We start from the raw sequence: 17944 nt of genomic DNA, 5'->3' as shown, positions 1-17944 counted from the left end.
ACTAAAGTAAACCCAATTTTCAAAATAAATTTAGAAGAATCTGGTCGAAACGATCAAGTCCAGTGTAGCAAAGAGTATTTGGACTTTTGAGCAATCTGAACTTTGAAGACATCTCGCGCTTTTTTTGCATAAATTTCCGTTCTACTACCTTGAGTTTTACCATGTTGTTGAAAAGAGCTGACATCGTGCATGGCCCAAACGATTCATGTCTGAGAATAACCATACAGGACGTTTTTTTTTTATGACAGACTAGGGAAAGGAAAAGATTGCATCATTCGTTAGTCGTTACACCAATCATATCTTTTGTGATTTCTTTGTTTCGTTGTCATAAGCCAAATCATAGGAAATTCATTAGTTAGAGCACAGAAAAATTGGTGTCGACGTTTTCCTCTTATTTTTCATAATGAATCAGCATACAGTGTTAATTCGCGAATAATGCGTCCCTCCAACGCGTCTCACGACAACAAAAGCGGCAAGACAAAAGGTGGGGGCAGGTATGTCGAGAAAAAACGACTCGGTTTCTATTTTGTATTAAGAACAAACATAGAATACAGTTAAATTAACTTGGGGGAGAAAATGCGAGATTAGACGTAAGAGAGTGAGAGCAAACGACCAGTCGGTGAGAGAGCGGGACGTGTTCTGGTCTTTCTAGAACAAAGCCAGGGGTTTCTAGGAATTAGGGGGCGAGAAGAAAATAAAGATAAGCAAAAAATGAGGGGGAGGGGGTTCAACGTTGCAACATGAATTTTGGAGGGAAATATATTTCCGACATACTCCCGTCCCGGAAGCTTTCTACTCTTCTGCCATGTTCCGGATCCGCTCCTTTGCTGCAATGGCGGCTTTACGCTTGGGTCGCGTGGCTGGAACGGGAACGTTTGAATCAACCTGGGTTGAAGGGCTTGAAATCTCGATGGTTTCAGTAACTTCCAGAGGGTAGAGTTTTGAGATCGGACGGTTGGTTTTTCCTCTGGCTGTGCGGATCTCGGCTGCTCTGACTTCCCCATCTGGGCTGATGATTAGCTTTTCGATTACGGCTAATTTCCATTCCAGTCTTGGGCTCTCGTTGTGGACGAGAACTACATCGCCAACTTTGACGGTGGACTCGAATCGTTTGTTAGACACATTGTGCTTTTAAGAAGACTAGTCAAGTATTCCTTTTGCCAGCGTTTCTGAAATGAATTCAGGATCCTTTGAAGACGGGAAAATATATCCAGGAGGTGAGAGGGTTTCTCACCAAAGGTGGGATCCAGCAGTTCTTCTTCCATAGACGGATCGTACGGAAGGGACGTTAAACGATCCCCATAGAGAAGATGAGAGGGTGTGAGCGCTTGAGGCTCGTTAAGATCCGATGACACGTACGTTAAGGGTCAGTCGTTTAAAATGGCCTCAATTTCAGCAATGACGGTCCAGAATTCGTTGAAATTGAGCTTCGTGCGTCCTAGCATCTTGTTGAGGGCGTTTTTTGTGACTCCAACGAGACGTTCCCAAAACCCACCGTACCACGGTGCGCACTTTGGCATGAAACGCCATTCAATTTGACAATCAGAAAAATATCTTTTTACTTCTGGATTGTCGTAGAGCTTTTTGAGGACGCGGGAGGCACTCTCGAAGGTAGTGGCGTTGTCCGAAATCACCATCTTGGGCTTAAAATGATGAGAGATGAAATTGCGGAAAGCTAAAATGAAATTAGCTGTGGAGAGGTCCTCTACGAGTTCGAGATGAATGGCACGGGAAGTGGTACAGGTGAAGAGACAAATTTAGGCTTTTGACTCCGGTTGGCCAGGTAGACCGCGGATGGGAAATGGGCCTGCAAAGTCTACGCCAGTCACGGCGAATGCCTTGTCTCCCCGGACGCGAAAACTAGGTAACGTAGCTGGATTGGGGGCTCTGTAAGGAGCCCCATTCACCCGGCGGCAGCGACTGCAGACACGCACGACAGATTTGATTTGCTGTCGGATGGATGGAATCCAATATCGCTGGCGGATCCTAGAAATAGTATAAGAAACACCGGAATGAAGAGTGCGCTCATGACAATTACGAATAATGAGGCGGGTGAGCTCAGTATTTTTCGGTAGAAGGATAGGATTTCGAGCGTCACTGGATAAATCGGCGTTTTTTAAACGGCCTTGGCAACGAATCAGCGAATCAGTATCCAAATAAAGACATTAACTCACTCTAACATACTTTGTTAGAATCAGTTTTTCACGTTGATTCTCATGGTATTTTTTATTATTTTCTTTAAATCAACCGAAATGTGTGTATTTTTAGTTAAAAGTTCGAATAAGCTCCTCCCATTTCAAAACGAGCTCTCAGCCATTTTTCATGGGCGGAGCCTAATTTCTGATCAATTTGTAGACGACGCTAATGAAAATAAACATCTTTCTGTGCCATTTTTTTTTTTACACTTCCATGTGAAGTAACTTTTGTTTGGTTTTTATTAAGTTACACAATGAAACATCGTATTTGTGTTATACCTGGATGTAAAACATCACCAATAAATGATCCGAATGTTAAATTCATTTCATTCCCTACAAATGAATTGGGTAGCCGGTGAAATAGGCCCGCACAAAATAGGACCCTACAATATAGGCCAGTCAAATAGGACCTACAAATGAGGACCCTACAAAATAGGACCACTTTAAAAATATTTTTAAAGCGGTCCTATTTCTCAGTGTTCTGCCGAATAAGGAAAAAATTTATTTGAATATGAATACGAATAAAATGAAAATTGAATAGAATAAAAAATAAGAATAAAGAATAAAAATAAAAAATGAAGAATAAAGAATAAAGAATAAAAATAAAATTTATTTTTATTCGTATTTCGAATAAATTTTCGAATAAAATAAATTCTAATGATTTTCTTAATTTAAGGATGATGTTTCGATTTTTGAATCATAAAATTAAAAACAATTAATAGTAAATAATTAAGCAAGTGATTTCTTTATTTTGGTGACATAGCCAGTCCAATCAAATAAAACAAAAAAAACTTCAAAATCAACGGAATCCAGATTCATGGAACAGTAGAAAAGTTTATTTGATAATTTTATTACCGAAATGCCTAATACCAGTTGCAAGATTTATACACTTTAATACGTAAACGTAACAGCTTAGTTTTATACTTTAAGTTCTTCCAGAAGTAGTATCACTAATTTAAGAGTGTGCTAGTAGCAGACAATTATTGGCCTCATGATATTTTCAATGGCTAAACGGCAAAAATAACTCCAAACAAAAGAGCAACGGCTAGCGGAAACAAAGATTTTTAAACTTAGAGGAACTTTATTTTTTATTCGATTTTTCCATTTAAATTTTGGATAATCGAATAAAAAATAAAAATAAAATACAGGTAAAAGACATTCGAGAATAAAGAATAAGAATAAATCGAATAAAAATTTATTCGAAATAAAGAATAAGATTTTATTCGTATTCTTATTCAGAATACGTTTTTTATTCGAAAGAGCTTTATTCGGCAGAACACTGCTATTTCTACAATAAAATGGGCCTATTTCTACCAAATAATTTCAAGTCTCATAAAAGCCTCGGAAAACATTTTCCAAAAATTGACCAACCTAGTCTAAGCAAGAGATGGCGGCTTGATAGAAACAGGCAGTCTGTATATACTTTGCCTTTTTCAAACCGCTATGACATCTGATATTACTTTACCGTCTTGTTAATCACACGTAATTTAGCCGAATTCAAGTTTCAATTTTTCAAACATATTAACCGTAGCCATAACTATGAAGTTCATTTGTTAAAAATTTCAATTTCCTTTCAAAACTGATAAATTTTAAAGAATTAGTAAAGAAACGTGCTCGCTCTGCAGTTTTTTCTCCCCTAGCTAGATATTCCCTGGCCTTAAACGCGCCTTCCCTCTACCGATGCCAAGGCAATGCCCATTGCTTTGGAGATGAATTCAATCAAACATTTTCGATGAAATAATTTGTACGCTGTTTTTGATTACGTTTTTATTAACTATGAAATATATTTTAAAGCAAGAAACGAATATTTGTATAATATTTTAATACCAAAGCCTGGTTCAAAAATTCTCCATCTATCGGTAAAGGTCGCATGGTTCGATAGCGTTATGAAGATGGCGTCATCTGTTCATCATCAACCTCAGCGTTAATTTACAAATAAGAAAAAAGTAAAATTATCAAATAAAATTAACTTTCATGTACCTATTTTTTATTATTTATCTTTTTTAATATGTTAATTGCATTTTCTGAAACATTTGATTTGTAAGAAATCGATTTTGAATCGGTTTCATTTCAAGCAGACGCCAAGCATCAATAGCGTGGTCTGTGCTATGTGATTGCATTGTTACTGCTGGAATGAGCAATTTCAGGTAAATAAGGTTATAATGTTGTCAATTTCTGTTTCAATATAATATTAAACTTGGTTGTAAAGATCGCGTCATGATGGCGTGCCCCGTTAGCGTCGTGATCGGCGTGCCCTGTTAGCATCATGGTTGGCGTGCCCTGTGTTAGCGTCATGATTGGCGTGCCCTGTGTTAACACGATATGTTTTATTTATTCGTGTGCTGGTATGTGTGTTTGCAATGTAATTGGCATCATTTAAAACTAGTTAATCTCCAAACTTCTTACATAGTGATTTCAACACCAGCATTGGTCAGAAGAAACTCGTAAGCAGTAAGGAAAGGAGGCTGCTCTTCATCAGCCAGAAGTTTGATACAAAGGAGTACACAAGTTGATTTCATTACTTGTAAGTATATTCATAGTTTGTAATTAATATCTTTGTTTAATATCTCTGTTTTTCAAGATAAGCAAAGTCAATTTTTTGGATATAGATGGGCAGCAATTTTATCGAGCCATGACATCTGAGTAAGATTTCATTTTTGTATTATATTATGGTTTGACTTTATTAATTGGTCTAACCTTTTTTTAAAATTCAGTTTCTGTTATCCTGCTTATGGTGACCTGTCACTTGATGATAAGCCAAACCTAAGTTGCCTCTAGGAGTATGTAGACAGCTTGATTGCAATTTTTTTTAGTATAATCAAAGTTTACATTTAATCTCTTTGATTTTCTTCATTAAGATTATGAATGTCAAATTTGGGACACAGCTGTGCAGTTTTTTAATCGAGCTCTGACATCTGAGTATGATTTAATTATTTAATTTTCTTAGAGTTTACTTTATTAATTGGTCGAAACCCTTTTTTATATCAGTTGCTATGCTATGCTATGCTTCTATTGCTATAATCCATGCCTTTGGTGCCCTCTCACTCTATGATAAGCCAAAGCTAAGCTACGTAAACAGGTTGATTCCATTATTTGTCACACAACAACACAATGATTTAAATTGATAATAAATACTTTATTTATCAACAACAACAGTACTATTTCTTTTATTCATCATTATGCAATGTTACTTTTTGTGACTGGTTATAGATAACCAAGTAGACCTATACACATCATCTTTTCTGTAGAGACCGCCATTATTACCTGTTGACGGGACCAAGAAAAAAATTTTGCCGGTATCATCACATAACTTCCGCCACATACCAAGTAATCTCCCTGTGGACTCCTTTGTCAAACTTCTAGCTGATGAAGAGGAGCCTACTTTCCTTGCTACTTGCGAGTCTCCTCTGACCAATGCTGGAGTTGAAATCACTATGTAAGAAGTATGGAAGTTAACTAGTTTTAAATGATGCCAAATGCATTGCAAACACACATACCAGCAAATGAATAAATAAAACATATCGTGTTAACACAGGGCACACCAATCATGACGCTAACACAGGGCACGCCAATCATGACGCGAACACAGGGCACGCCAACCATGACGCTAACAGGGCACGCCATCATGACGCTATCTTTTCAACAAAGTTGAGAATTTTATATTGGAATAAAAATTTACAACATTATAACCTTATTTACCTAAAATTGCTCATTCCAGCAGTAACACTGCAATCATCCCAATCACAAAGCACAGACCACGTTATTACAAGATGCTTGGCGTCTGCTTGAAATGAAACCGATTCAAAATCGATTTCTAACAAATCAAATGTTACAAAGAATACAATTTACATATTGAAAAAGATAAATCATAAAAAATAGGTACATGAAAGTTAATTTTATTTGATAACTTTATTTTTTTTCTTATTTGTAAAACGATGAGGTTGATGATGGACAGATGACGCCATCTTCATGACGCTATCGAACCACGTGACTTTTACCGATAGATGGAGAATTTTTAAACCAGGCTTTGGTATTTAAAAAATGTTATAAAAATAGTCGTTTCGTGCTATAAAATATATTTAATAGTTTATAAAAACGTTTTCAATAAAAACGTACAAATTATTTCATCGAAATTGTTTGATTGAATTCTTCACCTATGCACTGGGCAAGCATTGCCTTAGCATCGGTATAGGGAAGACGCGTTGAAGGCCGCAGGGGAGATCTGGCTAGGGGAGAAAAAACTGCAGAGCGCGAGCACGTTTATTTACTTATTCTTTAAAATTTATCAGTTCTGAAAGGAAATTGAAATTTTTAACAAATTAACTTAATAGTTATGGCTACGGTTAATATGTTTAATAAATTTAAACTTGAATCCGGCTACTTTACGTGTGATTTACAAGACGGTAAAGTGACATTAGATGTCATAGCGGTTTGAAAAAGGCAAAGTATATACAGACTGCCTGTTTCTATCAAGCCGCCATCTCTTGCTTAGACTAGGTTGGTCAATTTTTGGAAAATGTTTTCCGAGGCTTTTATGAGACTTGAAATTATTTGGTAGAAATAGGCCCATTTTATTGTAGAAATAGGACCGCTTTCAAAATATTTTTTAAAGTGGGCCTATTTTGTAGGGTCCTATTTTGTAGGTCCTATTTGACGGGCCTATATTGTAGGGTCCTATTTTGTTCGGGCCTATTTCACCGCAATTGAATGGAAGAGAAAATTGTGGTTCGATACTCTGGGTTCATTAAGTTCCAAGATTCCAAAAACAAGAAGAATGCATGTGTGTGAAGAACACTTTGAGGTAGTACTATATTTATGTAAGTTAAATTTCAATAGAAGTTTACCATGTTTTATTTTCAAGCTTGAAACAGATTTGAAGGATTATGAGAAGTTTAAGAGTGGTGTCGGTTACTTAAAACTTAAAGATGGTGTGGTACCACACTTGAATCTACCAACATGTGAGATGTTTCCTTTATCATTATTTACAATCACTACAGTTTGACTAATTGATTAATCTCTTTTGCATCGGAATAGCAACAAGTTGTGAAGTAGACTATGAAGCTATGTATTTCTCAGCTAATAATTCAGACATGGCACTTGAAGGTAACACTGTTCGTTGAAGTACTTTGTAACAATCAGTTAATAACTTTATACTTAATACCACAGGCAGAATGTCTGTTGCAAGTATGTCGAGTGGATATCACAGTTTGCAGAGTGAATCTAGAATGTCAATAACCACAGAATTTAACGTTGAGCTGCACCAAATCCTCGGAGGTATATGAAACCTTACTATGTTATTAAACCTGTAAAAACATTAACCTGTCTATGTCTTTGTATAGATGTAAGTGAACCAAATCAGATTGTAAATGACTGCTATCATCTTGAACCAATAGAATCTCCAACACTTATTTCCAGCACTGAAGAACCGCAGAAAGTTGAGGATTTGTTTGTAAACTCATCAGACACAGATATGCAAGGTAATATTACTGTTGGAGTATACTTTAACAACTATCCTTCAAAATATATTTACTATTACAGGCAGAATTTCTGTTGACAGCCTTTCTAGTGGATATTACAGTTCGCAGTGTGAATCTAGAATGTCAACAACCACAGAATGTAATATGGCTTTGCACCACATCCTTGGAGGTATAATAAAACTTTATATGTTATTCAACCTGTTTTAACAGTTCTTATGTCTTTGTATAGATGCTTGTGAACACAATCATACTTGTTTTAACAACTATCGTCATGAACAAATGGAAACTTCTACACCTATTGTTGTAAACAAAGAAACACAGACTGATTACAAGCAATTTGTCCAATCACTTTCAATCAAAGAAACTCAAAACGAAACTGTTAGCAAGAAATCACGCGTTTGAAGTAAAGGAGTTCAACAGAATCTCATTACTTGGGCTCATAAAGATGCAGCGTGTAGTCCTTGCTGGAAAATGATGCCACTTTTGGCAACTAGTCCTGTTCTGAAGTCGAGGAGCTCGCAATCGCCAAAAGTTAATCCGTGGGATGTGAAAGTACAGGATTTCAACAGTCCATCACCTATCAAGTGTACATGACCACAGCAGTCTTGGCAAATCAGTTCCACCCCATTATCTGCTAAACGAAAACTGAGAGATTCACTCGCTATTGAAACGTCGTCTTACGGTAATGTAAGAAAGAAGAGAAAATGTGCAAGATCGAGCAAATGTGCAAGATGAAGAAACCTCTTCAAATAAAGGTGATACATCTTCGTGTGGAACATCAAGGCCGAAAGAAGATTCATCTTGGCATCAATCATTCACGTCAAATGACATATCACTACTGCCCTCCCGCCTGTCGTTTGTTCACTGTACGACTGAATTTAAACATAGAAGTCGCCAACGGACAATACAACTCATGGAATCTTATCCAAGAACTTATCTCGGTGTTGATCGCGATTGGATTTCTGTACTTCTCCTCGTTGGCTCTAAGTTAAAGGTAAAAGGAAACCTAACATCATTACATGTTGTATACCTAGAATTAAGAAAATTACGTTTGAATGAATCGTTCGTGGTACTTGGGCACGAGTTCGGAATATCCTACAGTCAAGCCTCGAGATATTTCACACGGTTTTTGCCCTTGATCTGAAGTAACTTTAGACAACTAATTGTGTGGCCAAGTGATGAATCGAATCACCGAGCAATGCCCATTGGCTTTCGGAAATCATTCAAAAAAGTAAGTGGGGTTGGAGATTGTCTAGAAATCGCATTACAAAAGCCATTTGATGCTTTCGAACAAGCCTTGACATGGTCAGACTATAAGAAGGCTAAAACTATTAAATACTATGTTGTGATTACACCTAATGGTTTGTTCATGTACTGTTCAGCTGGATATGGTGGGAGAGCAACGGACGAAATGATCGTCTCCCACTGCGGCTTCTTGGACTTGTTAAAGCGAGGCATGGCCATTATGCTTGATAGAGGTTTCAAAAAAGTCCAAAGTGTGGTGTTGGAAAAAGGATGTGAAGTAGTTCGTCCTCCCAGTGTGAGTGAAGGCAAGCAACTATCTAAAGAACAGGTTTTTAGTGGTCGCAAAATTGCTGGCGTCAGAATTCACGTAGAGCGAGCGATCCGTCGCATCCGCGAATTCAAGTTCCTTGCACCACACGCATGCATTCATAATTCATTGGTTTCGTGTGCGGACGATGCTATTTTTCTAGTCTGTGGATTGATTAACATGCAGAGTTGCTTAACTAAATGCTAATTACTTTATCAACGCTTTACTTGTATTCAGCAATCTCTCATCTGTTTGTGTTTTTATCTGCTTATGAATAACCGTCCGTAACGCTTTTTACTCTATGCTAACAATCTGTAAAAATGATTTTTTCCTTATCGTGGTCTTATCTGTTTTTAATTTCCTTGGTATGGTTTTTGTTGCGTACGCAGACAATACAGAATTCAACATGAACAACAAGTCATTCCAGTACAAATTTTCCAATAGTATTTGTCCAAAATTGTTCAGCTTTAAACATAACGGCTCTTATGTAGTTCTCATCATAGTCTACTGGCAAAATTTTCACTTTTCTGTTGTTCTCGAATTCTGTGCTTGCAACACAAAAAAAACCTTTCTTCCTTCCAGATAGATGCATTTGCAGCTGAACTTGGGCCTTGCACTGTGGTTTTATTTTTCCAAAAATATAAAATTGATATAAGTACTTACAGTCATTGCAAGTGTTGATTCTTTTTACCTGACGATTGAATGAAATTGAAATAGCTCTTATAGTTAGTTGGACACTTGATCTCAACAGTAAAGTTTTCATTGATTCCGTCAGGTGAGGCGCCGAAAATAGGGTGTTCCGGACGAGTAATCAATCCGTAGCGTTCAAATGTCATTTTTTGCTTTTTTGATACGATCTGTAGAACTTGGGACTCTAAACGGGTACCTCTGGCCATAGCTGACGTTTCTCTTAATTTCGCCACATGAAGTATGTCGACGAGTGACCCATCTACAGTATTGCAGTGAGCGACTGCATACAAGTTTGACGCGGTGATACGTAGGTATCTATTTTATTAGGAGACATTAAATGTTACTATAGCTGCCATGAAAGTTACAATTTCTATAATAAAGTATTAATTACCTTAACCGTCTCCACAGAGGATTATCTGTTTGATCACTTGTTGACTAAGCGACTTCATTACACAGTTCTTCTGTCATGCTAGATTTGCAGAAACATAAGAAATCAAGAACATTTGTCGATGTCGGATTTCTTTTTTTTAAGTCTCTCGACAGGGAATGGATATCTATAGAGTCAAATTTGTCAACTGGCAGAAATATTTTTGCCAGTTCCGGAATCACTTTTACGTTTCCCCTTTTCAATTTCTAATCCATATGAGCAATCACTTCTTGTAAAAATGAAATGCCATCGGGATCCTTTCTGACATTGATTTTACTTTTCACTTTCTAAATTTTCCTTTTCGGTTTTGTTTTCCGGATGGTTTCTGCAGACAACTTATTCTTCTTCTTACACCTATTTTTTTTTTCTCCTTTGATTTACTTCCAAGATCTTTGACCAAAATGAACTTTATGGTTTTCCCAACGTTTGACAGCTTGAACTTTTTCCAATAACAGGCTTTTTCCGTAGGGGTTTTATCTTCAAAACGACGATGCATCCATCCGAGAAGGGCAAGCTGGTGCTTGCACCCTCCCAGTGCTGCAATGCAGCCATAACATTTACATGACGTTATTTCGCCTTTAGAAAAGTCAACTACAATTTCTACTTTGTAACAATTTGAAGTTACTTTATGTTCGGGAGCGACACAAGATAATACAGTGGTTATGTGGCCTTCTCGTTTGAGTTGAACATAACCAATGGCAGACTCACCGTACGATTCCCTGTCATTACGCATAGCTTTGATATTAGAGATTTCAGGTGAAATAAAATTACTGTCCATGGCTATGAAATGGGCAAGGGCAATAATGTTTACTTCTGGGAGGTTATCACTATTAGTCTTTTCGTAACCTTCCAGCAATTTGTGAGCCTTGTAAGCCATTCAAATAAATAGAAGAATGAAGACACAAGAGCCTTGAAAAACATAATAATATTTAAAATACAGTTTATTGTAATTATATATTATTTTACAATTTGTCATACCGTAATTCAGGAATCCAAATAGAAACAAACACAAACATTAATACTGTCACAGAAAGTTGTTTATTTTCATTAGCGTCGTCTAGAAATTGATCAGAAATTAGGCTCCGCCCATGAAAAATGACTGAGAGCCTGTTTTGACATGGGAGGAGCTTATTCGAACTTTTAACTAAAAATACACACATTTCGGTTGATTAAAAAAAATAAAAAATACCATGAGAATCAGCGTGAAAAACTGATTCTAACAAAGTATGTTTAAAACAAATCGAAATTTCATGCAAAGACCCTATTGAGATACTAATGCTGGCCGACGTCCCCTTTTGTCACCGCGTAGATACTCGTATTCTTTGGCTAAGAAGCGGAATTGAAAAGAAATGATCCATTTCAGTTCTGCTTGGAGAAGTTCCGTTGTGGAAAGAAATTCTTGATTCCATTCAATCTTTGGTCGACGAAAGTTACTTAATTGTCGAAAAACATATGCAGTTGTTCTCTTCAGCGAAGTTCAGTTAAAGCGAGCGATGTTGATAACAGTAGAAATATCCATTGGCAGGGGAAGTCGATCTGGAGCTGCGATGGTGGAAATTTCTGCAAGATGAAGAATTTTGACTTGACTGAGGCTAGAGACGCTCCATTGTGGCCATTCTTTTTCGGAAGACAACCAGGGTGGTCCACTTGTCCAAATCGGAGACGTTTGAAGTTGTTGGAGCGTTAGTCCTCTTGTTACCAGATCTGCCGGATTTGAAGCAGTAGGGCAGTAATGTCAACTGGCTTGATGAAGACGGTTGAATTCGATGATCGTTGAGATACGATTAGCGACGAAAAGATTCTTCTGTCGGTCGTTTTTTGAAAGCCAATATAAGACAATTTGACTATCAGACCACATAGTGACTGATAGAGAGATGCCGAGAACTTTGAAGGCGGTGATGATCGTCGTCGCGGTACGAGTTCCAATAACGGCTGCCATTAGTTCCAGCTGAGTAAGCGTTAATTGAGGGCCGTTGCCCTTCAACGGGGTGACTCGAGCCTTTGACATGACGAATGAAGAATTGTGGCCATCAAGGAGGTAGGCTACAGTACCATATGCCTGCTGACTAGCGTCAACAAAAACATGAAGAGATTTCACGCGAGACTTATCACCGAAATAGGAACGGGGAACTTTTGGTTTTGCGTTAGAAAGAGAGCTGCACAAACCAAACCATCGATCTGCGAAAGGAGGAGGTAAAGGATCGTCCCATTCTAAGTGTTCTTTCCAAATTTCTTGTATGAGAATGCGGGCAGGAATAGAAAGAGGTGTAATAAATCCCAGTGGGTCGTAAATGGACGAAAGTCGGCGAAGGACATCACGCTTGGTAGGTGCTGTTGAACAAAACGGCGATAAGAAGAAGAGAGGTAGCTGTAGAGTATCTGTCGAGCGATCCCACAAAAGACCTAAAGTTTTGGTGAGAGTTGAAACATCCGCCACACCTTCTGAGATTGCACGTTCGTTGAGAGATGGATCGCTGAAAGCCCATGATTGTAAGGATAGCGATGCGGCTTGAAAAGTGGAGAGGGATTCAGCGTAGTAATTAATTAAGGCTTCTTCTCGAGTTTCACTTCCCGAAATCAGATTATTAACGTAGATATTGGATTCTATATCAAAACTGAGGGGAGTCGAACTACGCTTTAGATGCTTTTTGATCACTGAATTCAAAATGAATGGACTGCTACTTGCACCGAACGGGACGACTTTAAAACGGTAAATGTCGAAGTCTGATTCGGGATCTTTGTCATCGCTGAGCCAAAGGAAACGAATGAAGTCGCGATCTTTTTCGTGAAGTTGCACCTTATGAAAGGCTTTCTCAATGTCGGAAGAAAAACCAATGCGATGTGCACGAAATCGAAGAAGAATGTGGAGCATATCGTTTTGAAGAGGAGGGCCAACGAGGAGGCAGTCGTTGAGGCTTGCACCAGTTCTAGTCCTGCAGGAGCAATCATACACGATACGAATCGGGGTTGTAGCAGAATCCTTTTGAACGGCAAAATGCGGAATGTAGTGACAACCTTGTGGTGTCTGTTGAGTACGAGGCACCCGCTCGATGAAACCGACCGCAAGTTGATCACGAATAATTTTACTGTACAGCTGTAAGAGCTGTTGTTTTTTCAAGAGACTCTTAACCGTGTGGCGAGTTTGTCGTTGACAAATAAGATAATTAGATGGCAGTTCTGGATGCTCAGCTTTCCATGGTAACCGCGCTGTGTACTGGTTACCTTTATAAGTAATGCAATCAGCTTGATAGGCTGCCGCTGAATCTGCGTTCTCGATGTCAGGAAGAATTCCTAAAGTTTCGAGTGACCACAAACGAGTGATGTCGTCTAGTTGAACAGCGGAGATGTGAAAACTGGATCGTTGAGATGATGCATGGTAGTCCTGAAGTGGGCCAGAGACGAGATTTCCGATAAAACTATTGACAGCTGTAGGACCGTTGCCATGAATGTTTTCATCGCCAACGATGGACGAATAGGAATCAGCTCCAATTAAAATATCGACGGAGAATTGGTCATCTGTTGATGTAGGATGAGCTAAATGAAGATTTCGTAGATGAGGTAGTGTTGAGAGAACTGCTCGATGAGGGTCTTCCAGAGGTTCAACAATCGTGTCAAGAACAACAGCTTGAATAAGGAGACGTTCGCCGTTTAATCCTTGGAGCCAGAAATGGACGACGTCGTAGTAGTTTGGTTCTGTGGAGGATGCTGAGATACCTTTGAAGCCTGAGAGGAGGAGTGATACTTGTCTTATTGGATAAAGCCGGAGTAATTTGACTAGTCTAGCTGTGATAAAGGTGATTTGTGATCCATCATCGATCAGTAGATTAGCAAATGCAGAAGTAAGATGTGAGTAAACAGGGGCAACTGCTGTTTTAAGAAAAAAAAAGGGTAATGATTCAGTCACCATCGTTGCCACAACTTTTGAAACTGCTTTGGTTTGAAGACATCCAGTATGAGATGATGAAGGCTTTGGAGGAGTACCCGGAGCTCTTTTTTTTAAATGAAGGCTGGTGTGGTGCTGTTGATTACATTGTTGGCACCGAAAACGATTAGGACAATCTTTCAAATTAGTGTGTCCTGGATAAAGACAGTTGGTACATAGTTTCTTCATCTTTACGATTTTTGCGCGTTCTTCTGGTGACTTGAATTCGGAGCATTTCGTCGGCGAATGATCTACAGAACAAAATGGACACGTTCGCTTTCTTGCTATTTGGGAGGGGTGCGACGAGGTGAAGAGAACTTGCTTTGATGCAGGACGAGGAGGTGGATGCTCATAAGTATCTCCCATGATCTCGATCTCACGCTTGATGGCCGTCCGCAACTCGTCGAGAGTCCAATCCGCGGTGCCTTGATGGCGTGTAAGATTTCGACGTACGTCGATGGCGAGTTTATCGACGAGGAGACAAACTAAAATATCTCCGTATTGGGCAGGAGTTGTGCCAAGGGCTTTGAGACCCCGAATGTGAGATTCGAGCTGATCAGCAAACGCTCGGCTAGACTGGAATGAGTGGCATTCGCGACTGGTAGGTTGATTAGTGCTTTGTAGTGAGCGGTGACCACCTTCTTTGGTTGGCTGTAGCGTTCGCGAAGGATGTCGTTAGCCTTGATGTAATTGTCATTGGATGAGGTCAGACCAAGAAGAGCGGCCTTCGCTTCTCCTTCGAGTTTTGAGATGAGAAAATTGAATTTCGTAGCACCACCATAACTCTTAGAATCTACTTCAGATTCAAAAACATCCCAAAAGCTGGACCAGTGAAGAATGTCTCCTCTAAAGATGGGCAAATCAAGCTTCGGCAACACGCTGGCAGAAGGACCAGGTGTTGCAGTAGCGGCAGGAACTATTGGAGCTGTAGCTAAAGCAAGAGCTGCGTTTGCTGCGTCTTCGGCATCTTGGAGCGTCTTCAGTTGATATGTGAAGCCGTCTTTAGCGTCACGAAGAGTCTGATTATTTATATCGGCTTGCTCTATCTCAGCTTGTACTTCTTCAGGGTCTAATTCTTCTTGAATGGTAGCGTCGATTCCTTCTATTGTTTCCATCTTGGCCTCGAGATTTGCAATCTTGTTCTGAAGTTCGTGTATCTTTTGAGCTCTGGATTGCGTAGTATCTGCAATGATATCAGTAATCTTGTTAATTAGACGAGTAGCAGCAGCTCGATTGCCTCCACGTGATGCGGTGAGACGCGCAGGATCCGCCATGATGAATAATAAAATAAATAATTGACAAACTCTAGGCTGATAATTAAGACGAAAGAGAGAAGCCAAAATGAAGAGGCATAGATTTATTCAACTTTCGCATAGGGACCAAAATGCTCTGACCGAATACACGAATGTTACGACTAAGAGTAAGGACCACAAATGTTTAGAGTTGTAGATCTTCTTCAATTATTAGTTGAACGGTATCGTCTTCTTCTTCTTCGAGATCAGGAGGAATAGGGCGTCCTTGATCAGTGAGAATCACGCGTGCCGTTTCCCTATCACTTTGAATAAGTGTGGCTTTGTCGGACGGTAAACTAGGCGGAGTACGTGTAGGATGACGTCTAGTAGAGTAGTGTAGATTCCTTTAGGGTTTTTTCAGCGGTCTTAATTAAGGCTGCCTGTCTGTCAGCCGGAAGTTGATTAGCTCGTTCAGCGATTTGTATTCTGTATTTGGTAGCTTCACCCTTCTTTATTCTTTCTCTATTAAAGGCCACAGCCCGTATCTGCCGGCTCACTTGACTATTTCGGCTTCGTTGCATGGAAGAGTATCATCAAATTCAAGAGTTCAGAGAAATAAATCAAAGGGAATCTGGACCAACGAATCGACGACCGAATACCGTGTGAAGGCAACGACCAGACGACTAGGACCAAGAAAGCTTTTTACTAAAGACAAATGCGAAAAGAGCCAGCGATAATGGGATGACGACGTGTGAAAGACGACGTTGTGGTTTGCCTTGAGCAATGACGATTTTTCGAAACGCGAGGGAAGTGCCGTTTGCACAAAGGAGTGTCGTGCGCAGCCACGTGGTTTTTTTACGGGAGAGAGGGAAGGGGGACTAAGACGAAAGATTTAACGAAGTTCAACGACATTACAGGTCGGGACATTTTTGCAACCCCCAGGGTGGTGTGTTTTTTTAAACGACAGTTGGAAATGTTGGACTTAGGCTGTGTAATACTCCTTACCCAAATAAATTAGTTGGCTGTCTGTGCACAACTATGTCGTTACCGATGGCATATGTGTAGAGCCTCTGATTGCGACGCCGTAGATCAGTGTTCGATACCCAATAAGGAATTGCAAAATGTTTGGTATCGTTATAATATTCATCATTCGAATTTGCTGGGAATATTAATTTCTCTAGAACGAAGGAGATTATTATTTTTAAAATTATTCAATAAACAAAAAAAACACATATTGCTCGATGAAAATTTATTTTGTATATAAGTTAACCATATTAACTCATCACCTCATCTGGAATCGAACACTGATCTCCAGCATAGCATTCAGAAACGCTACACCTACGCCATTGACAGCGACGTAAACATTTACAGGCAGCTGGAACATAGGCTAAATTGTTTCGGTAAGCAACATTACCAAGCCCAAGCCCTAAATTTCCAACTGTCGTTTTAAAAAACACACCACCCTGGGGGTTGCAAAAATGTCCCGACCTGTAACTTGCCTTAAAGCGTAATACCTTAAGGCACCTTTTTAAAATGTCTAGACTTACCCAACCCTACCCTGTCGTGTCCATCACCCCGTCTACCCTCCCCCTTAAAGAAAAACAAACAAAAAACCCACTACCCCGCCAATAGGTGGCTTTAAAAAATTAAATCGGTGTTCGGATTTTTGTGCAGGATACTGTACTTGTTTAGCGGGGATGGCAACTCCCAAAACCGACTTTTTTCCTACTCGAGTTTAACTTTTATTTTTTTTTACCATACTTACCAAGTCTCTCGTTCGACTGGATCCTTATCCTTTTTCTTCTTGTAGGAGCAGAGAGAGACTGAGCCACTCCTACAGGGAGCCGTCCGCTCCCTATAGATGGAAAAGCAGTCTTGAAGTTTAAATAATCATTGGTAAGTGCGCCATTTTGCCACCAGGTGGCTTGGTATTCCTACATGATTCTGTTGTGTGTTGTCTGCTGCAACCTGCAAAGCAACGCGTGAAAAACTCAAAATGTCGGTTTCGCTGGGATCTGCATCGGTAGTTAATCCCCTAATAGAAAGATAAATTTAAAATGATTGCTACCAATCCGCCAGCAGAATGTTTACTGTAACTACTCAAATAATTCCTTACAGACTTACATTAAATCTAGCAGAATAAATGCAGCAGGTATCATTGGGAACTCAAGTTTTTTTTTAGACATAAAAAACCTTATTTTTCTAAATTACAAAGTAGGTTAACTGATACTTCTAGTTATAAACCAATGTCTAAACGGATTACATGATGTTACTTTGATATTGTCAGGCGTTTATCATTATTTACTAGAACCCAAGAAGGTATGCTGAATTGTACAATTGCTCGAGGTCGCGTAGCGACCGAAGAGCAGTTAGGATTGTATGTCAATAAAGAGAAGACCTCAACCTTGTGTTGTCCCTTTTATTACCCAGCCTTTCAACGCAAAAAATG

At 39.1% G+C, this 17944-nt stretch overlaps 2 protein-coding genes, 1 long non-coding RNA gene and 1 pseudogene across 6 annotated transcripts; 2 read left to right on the top strand and 2 right to left on the bottom strand.

Annotated features, from left to right (window-relative positions):
• Positions 1-4282: 4282 nt before the first annotated feature.
• LOC123475223 lies at positions 4283-5555 on the top strand. 2 transcript variants are annotated; one of them, XR_006650007.1, is made up of 7 exons: positions 4283-4342; positions 4405-4540; positions 4606-4719; positions 4777-4838; positions 4910-4975; positions 5054-5114; positions 5444-5555. It is a non-coding gene; the product is annotated as an uncharacterized LOC123475223 (long non-coding RNA). The 2 variants fall into 2 exon arrangements; XR_006650006.1 differs by lacking the exon at positions 5444-5555 and adding an exon at positions 5184-5345.
• Positions 5311-5975, bottom strand: LOC123475222. Of its 3 annotated transcripts, XM_045177626.1 has the most exons (4): positions 5895-5975; positions 5693-5826; positions 5520-5627; positions 5311-5459 (listed from the first exon to the last, which is right to left on the bottom strand). In XM_045177626.1, exons 1-4 carry the CDS (start codon positions 5906-5908, stop codon positions 5383-5385), a joined length of 333 nt encoding a protein of 110 aa, XP_045033561.1. In that variant the 5' UTR covers positions 5909-5975; the 3' UTR covers positions 5311-5382. The 3 variants fall into 3 exon arrangements, 2 of the variants coding, with proteins under 2 accessions (XP_045033561.1, XP_045033560.1); XR_006650005.1 differs by having other exon boundaries at positions 5311-5627; positions 5693-5830; positions 5895-5972; XM_045177625.1 differs by having other exon boundaries at positions 5311-5627.
• A 2794-nt stretch (positions 5976-8769) lies between these two features.
• On the top strand, positions 8770-9599 carry LOC116930783. Its single transcript, XM_032938187.2, has one exon. It carries the CDS (start codon positions 8871-8873, stop codon positions 9429-9431), a length of 561 nt encoding a protein of 186 aa, XP_032794078.1. The 5' UTR covers positions 8770-8870; the 3' UTR covers positions 9432-9599.
• Positions 9600-12076: 2477 nt separating this feature from the next.
• LOC116930540 lies at positions 12077-17654 on the bottom strand (annotated as a pseudogene).
• Between the last annotated feature and the right edge of the window lie 290 nt (positions 17655-17944).

Source organism: Daphnia magna, linkage group LG8 (genome assembly GCF_020631705.1).
Source record: "Daphnia magna isolate NIES linkage group LG8, ASM2063170v1.1, whole genome shotgun sequence".
NCBI lineage: Eukaryota > Metazoa > Arthropoda > Branchiopoda > Diplostraca > Daphniidae > Daphnia > Daphnia magna.
Note: the sequence above shows the minus strand (reverse complement) of the source record. Positions and strands in the feature narration are given on the sequence as shown.